This window comes from Lynx canadensis, chromosome F1 (assembly GCF_007474595.2).
Source record: "Lynx canadensis isolate LIC74 chromosome F1, mLynCan4.pri.v2, whole genome shotgun sequence".
NCBI lineage: Eukaryota > Metazoa > Chordata > Mammalia > Carnivora > Felidae > Lynx > Lynx canadensis.
This window is the reverse complement of record NC_044319.2, coordinates 3,449,658-3,455,657: the sequence shown is the minus strand read 5'-3', so window position 1 is coordinate 3,455,657 and position 6,000 is coordinate 3,449,658. Positions and strand designations below refer to the sequence as shown.

At 53.2% G+C, this 6,000-nt stretch overlaps 1 protein-coding gene across 1 annotated transcript in view; it reads left to right on the top strand.

Moving 5' to 3' along the window:
* Window positions 1–277: 277 nt before the first annotated feature.
* SCCPDH (saccharopine dehydrogenase (putative)) overlaps window positions 278–6,000 on the top strand; it is a 55,049-nt gene continuing 49,326 nt past the window's right edge. The window contains exon 1 of the mRNA XM_030302710.1: window positions 278–727. Within this exon, the coding sequence (XP_030158570.1) occupies window positions 680–727 (48 nt within the window). The 5' untranslated portion in view covers window positions 278–679. The remainder of the gene's footprint in view (window positions 728–6,000) is intronic.

The following is a 6,000-nucleotide window of genomic DNA, read 5'->3' as shown; positions in this document are numbered from 1 at the left end:
AAAAAAAAAAAAAAAAAAAAGAGGGTTCAAGTCCTTAAAAGGAAAAGTTCCAGAATTTATAAGCCTGAACGTAGCAGTTCCTCAAACGGTTGCGGGATCAATGAAAGGGCCAAGGTCTGAGTATGCTGGCATTGCTATTTGGCACAGAGACTTGTTTATTCTGCACTTACTGTGTGCACGGTGCTAGGCAACGTGATCCACGACCTTACGAAGTTTAGGATGTTGTTGTGGAGACAAGGCCAACAAACATGACATTTGGAGCAGTATATGGCTAAACGGGTTTTCTGGCAGAAGGGCGGCTGTGCAAACACCCATCTTCCAGGCCCTGGATTAAAAGCATCACCTTATTTCAGTTTGCACGCATCCCAGGAGGCAGATCTTATATCCCCATCGTAAAGGTGAAGAAACTGAGTTTCAGTGACCTCCCCAGGATACACAATTAGCGAGTGGCTGAGCCAGACTTGAACCCGGGCCTCCTGGCTCTTACACCCAGCAGGAGACCGCCCTCCTGGTGAAGCTGGAGGTCAGAGAAGTTAAGTGACTCGTCCACGGTCACCTCAACAGTAGCTGGCTGAGCTGGGATTTGAACACAGGTCGCTCTACCTCATGGTTTCGGGGACTCCCTTCACACCTGGCAGCCTGTTCCGGGGAATTTCGTTTTTTCTGGATTAGAGCAAACATGAGTGACACATCCGAAGAATCAGGCCTCTTGGCTGCCCTCAATTTGGTGAGGTGCCCACCGAGCTTCCTGGGGGTGTGGGGGGGTGAGGTTGCTGAGGCCCAGGGAGGGGGGGTGAGGTCGCTGAGGCGGGGGGGGGGGGGGGGGGGGGGAGGGGGTGGTGAGGACGCTGAGGCCTGGGGGAGGTGATGGTGTGAGGACGCTGAGGGGGGGGGAAGGGGGGAGGTTGCTGAGGCCTGGGGGGGCGGTGAGGTCGCTGAGGGCGGGGGGGGTGGGGGGGGGGAGGGAGGTCGCTGAGGCCCTGGGGTCGGGGCGGGGCGGTGAGGACGCTGAGGCCCTGGGAGGCTCATTCCAGGCCACCGTCCTTGCCCTCCCACCCTTCGCCTTGGCCCCTCTCACCCACAAGCCCCCTCTATTCCCACTGAGTCCTCAAGGTCTGGTCTCCCCAACCTCCCCAGCTGCACCTGTGGGCCTGGTAGCTCCTGGGGAAGCGTTTGTAAATGGTCAGCTAATGCACCACTGTGAATTAGTACCCGTTTCCATTCCTTGACTCCTACTAGACTCAGTAAATGTTTGCTTGAAGGGATGGTAAAAGCAGCGAACAATCCAGAGCACTAACAGCCAGCCAGGTGGGGGGATGTGCTGCCTACTGCGAGGAAGTGGGCGACTCCATTCGGGCCTTGGTGCTCAGGAGCGCCACCTCCTGGCTTCCAAAAGGAACTTCATCAGGTTGGGCCCGGAGGCGCCGGCCGGAAGCCCCTGGGGAGGGAGGGGGCAGGGGGTGGGTCCCCCACTCAGCGAGCGGTGCCTGCTGCTTTGCAAACCTCTCCTGGGGTCCTAGGGTCTTGTCTATTTCCCCATATACTTCATGGAGGGGCCCAGCCTCACCAATCGAACAAGAAAGGTTTTCCTAGGACCCATGCTAATGTGGAGAATCCTGTGAAAAGTCCAGGTGGAGACTACACAACCGGGAAATTGACTTAGCCGATGGATGAGTCACTTTCTTTCGCCGATGGCGTGAGATGAGGACAACCCCCTACAGTTGTCATCCAAGTTACGTAAAGGTGGATCCAGGCACATGTGCGGCAACGACCAGGTTCATTTCCCCATGAACCTGCCCAGCCTCACCTGCTCCACTCCCTTCAGGAATGAGAGAGAAGGAGGCAGCCCCAGGGTGAGGACTGGGAAGGCTCAGGGACAGCAGAACAGGGCCCTGCGGTCGGAGATGAGCACGTGGCGAAGCAGAAAGAGGCCGCCCTCTTCCCAAGGACGCGGGGGAACACAGAAGTTCTATGGGGAAGCCCCTTTGTGACGCAGCCCCAAAGCCCGTCTCTCTATCGAATTCTTCATCTCATTGTCTTCAACTCTAGGATTTCTGTGTGTGTGTGTGTGTGTGTGTGTGTGCATGTGCGTGTGTTTAATGGTTTCTATTTCTTTGCTGAACTTCCCATTTCAAGCATGCACTGTTTTCCTAAGTTTGCATAGTTGTCTGTGTGTTCTTGCAGCTGCTGACCTTCTTTAAGAGGATTATTCTTTTTTTTTTAATGTTTATTTAATTTCTGCGGGAAAGAGAGAGTGGGGGAGGGGCAGGGAGAGGGGGACAGAGGATCCGAAGCGGGCTCTGTGCTGACGGCGGTGTGCGTTTCGAACCGTGAGATCATGGCCTGAGCCGAGGCCGGCCGCTCAGCCGACTGAGCCACCCAGGCGCCCTGAGGATTATTCTTAATTATTTGTCAGACAGTTCATAGATCTCTGTTTCTTTAGGGCCGGTTCGTGGAGCTTTGTTAGTTTCCTGGGGTGGGGTCGTGTTTACTTGCCTCTTTGTGATCCCTGCATCCATGTGCCGGAGTCTGTGGTTTTGAGCACCTCTTCCGGGCTTCTACGGGTGTGTTTCGGCAGGGAAAGGCCTCCCCCAGGCAGCTCAGCTCGGTGTACCGAACGGGTCAGCTGGTAACACTCACAGGCCGCTGGGACTTGCTGTTAGGGGTCTGTAGTTGGCGCAAGGCCACTGGCTGGGCTCCGTGTTCAAGTGGGGCCCCAGGTGGGCTCCCTGACCCGATGTGGCTGCCGGCTGGGCTCCGGGGCCATGTGGAGCCACCAGCTAGGCTCAGTAACCACCTGTGGTTGGGCAGAGTCCCAGGCTGTGTTGCCTGGCAAGGCAGTGCTACTGACTACTGGAGGGCAGGGCTGTGGACAGTAGCTCCTGCTTGGTTGGGGTCTCAGACTGTGCTCCCCGACCGGACGATGCTGCGGGCTGGGCTCTACGTTCTCGCTGGGTGGGAGGGGTGGGGGGCCCATAAGCTGGGCTTTGCCATCAGGTCGGCCCCTGGCTGTGCTCCGCTATTAAATGACGTTCCTGGCCAGGCTCCCTGGTCTGGCAGAACCTACAACTTTACCTCACAGTTGCGGGAGGGAGGGGGGGTGCTGGAGACTATGCTCAGCAGTCAATTAGGGTCACCATCTGGGCTTCCTGGTCAAGTGGGGCCAGAGGCTATGCTCAACAGTTGGGCAGGGCTGCTGGCTCGGCTCCCTGCCCCGGAGGGCCACAGAATGTCCTCCAAGGCTTCCAGGCATCTGTGGCCATGCCTTCCAGAAGGGCAAGACCGGAAGCTATGGTGAGCAGGTGGGTAGGATGCTGAATTTGCTTCCCCACCCAGGCAGGGAGGTAGAATGTGCCCCATATCCGGTTCAGCCCAGTTGACTGGGCTCCAAATCAAGCAGAGATGCCAACCGAGGTCCCTGGCCAGAAGGGGCCACACCGGCTCAGCTCTGCAGATGGGCACTATTCCCAGCAGGAATGTAGTCCTTCAAGATGTAAGCACTGGTTGCTGCAAGCAACCTTGTCCTCCGTGTCCTCCTGTCTTTGTCCTTGTCCTTCTGCCTCCGACCCCTAGTGGCCGAGCCTCATGGCTTCCCCTAGTGACCTCCATGAGGTGAGACCCAGTGGGCTCCCCCAGGAGCGTCCCACAACATTGGGAGAGCTGGGTGTCCACCTTAGGCTCTCTTTTTCCCGCTGGAGAAATGGCAGGCCGAGAAGGCCCTCGGTGCTGCGTTGCGCTGTCCGGGGGAAGGAATGATGTGATCGAGATGGAACTGTCCCTCTTACTCTTCTAATGTGGTCCTTCTTGTTCTGTGGTCCGGGGGCTGCCTCAGCCTCGTCCCTGTGTTCTGGGATTTTAAAAACGATGTCTTGCCCTGGTTAGTTTCCAGTTGGTCTTCTTTGTGAGACGGACCAAAGTCGTGAACAACTCTATCTTGATGATGACACTGTTCTTCATTTATTCTTATTCTTATTTAATTCATAGAGACAAATGATGTTTTCAGTCTAATTTGGATGATGGGGTGTCAAGATTAGGAGTAGGTATGTCTGATGGTGGCTTACCTAGATCTTGCCACTAATCTCAGTTTCTCTGCCTTGACTGTTTTTTTTTAATTAATTTATTTATTTTGAGGGGGGCAGAGAGAGAGGGAGAGAGAGGGAATCTCAAGCAGGCTCTACACTGTCAGCTCAAAGCCCCACACAGAGCTTGAACTCACAAACAGTGAGATCATGACTTTAGCCAAGATCGAGTCAGATGCCTAACTGACTGAGCCACCCAGGCGCCCCCTCTCTGCCTTGATTCTGCGGAGTGTGGCTGGAGAGAGAAAGAATTGGAAAGAAACAGGTCTGTTAGAATGGTGTCAGCCAAAGAAAATGGCAGGCACACCCCATTACTACTGGGTCCCTATACTCCTGGCAAGGCATTCAGAACTCGTTCCTACCCACCGATGACCAAAGACACACCCAATTACTTATCTATTATTCTTCTTAGGTGACCGTCCACCCTTTAGATGCTAAGAGGACCACTGGGGCAAGGGTGGGGGTGTACCTTGAATCCCCCTCTTTCTTTTCTAGTCTCTCCCCTTCTACCCTTCTTGCTTCGCCTCCCATGGCCACCTGCAACCCGGCCATTCTGGAGGCCACTTCTCCGCTACCCTGACCCCCAGTACTTTGGGATTGCTAGATATTCCTCGGTGTTTTTATGATGTCTGTGATGCGAGGAGACCCTCTTCCCGCTGGGGTGAGGAAAGGGCAGGCATCTCCTGCCTCACACGCATGAAGTGACATACAACCAACATATAACCAAAATGGCAGCTTGCACGGTATTCCCCCATCCCATTTAGTGTTTCTTTTTCTTTTTTTATTTTATTTTTAATGTTTATTTATTTTTGAGAGAGACAGAGTGTAAGCAGGGGAGGGGCAGAGAGAGAGGGAGACACAGAATCTAAAGCAGGCTCCAGGCTCTGAGCTGTCAGCACAAAGCCCAACATGGGGCTCAAACTCACGAACTGGGAGATCATGATCTGAGCCAAAGTCAGACGCTTAACCGACTGAGCCACCCAGGCGCCCCACCATTTAGTGTTCCTTATATGGCAGCATGCTTAAAAACGTGGCAAAGGCTCATGGGACTCACATTTGGTATTTCTGCTGGTCTAAAAATGTTGATTTTTATGTGCACGAGGATGGTCTCCAGAAGAGACTGGAACAGAGATTTGGATTGGCCCCTGAGTGAATCCCACAGGATTAAAGCCTGGCTTAGGCTATGGGCACCGCGGTGTGAGTGCCACTATTTATAGCCGAAACGGAAAGCGTTAGGCCGAGGATGCCCAGGGATGTTTTCATGGGAGCGCGCAGGCCAATCAAAACACGCAGCCTTCTGGCAAGGAGAACGGAAGAGCGCCACCTAGCGGCCGCTGCCGGTCCTGTTTATGGAGAAACTCCCATGAGAAATCGGACCCCCTTCCCACAGCAGGTCAGGGCCAGAAGGAAACCCAAGGCCTTGGAAATAAAAGAGTGCCAATGGTCAGCAGAGGTCAGAGGATCCATTCCACGAGGCTGTTTCATAATTACATGAGGTATTGTCTTTTTCTCTGGGCTGTTTTGTGTTCATATAACAAAAGTAGCAACTAACTAATCTTCATTAATTTAGGAACCCCAGCCATGTGCCCGGGTATTGATCAGTTGGTTCGATATGTTGTATCACCTTTGTGATTCCAGAATATTTATTATTTGAAATGTTCCAGTCTGTAATAATTGTCGGGGGGGGGGGATTTCCTACTAGAATTTAGGGGAAATCTTGTGCAAAACAATGTTATTAGGTTCAGAGAAAATGTAATAAATAAATATTTAGTAATTAATAGTTAATCTAACTATTGATTTAAATTAAGTTGGATTAAAATAATTAATAAAAACTATGTTGGAAATGAGGTTTATGCTTGGGCGCGTGTTTGAACACCTGCGTGGGGCGGGGGGTGGGGAGAAGAGAGCAAGCCCAAAGACA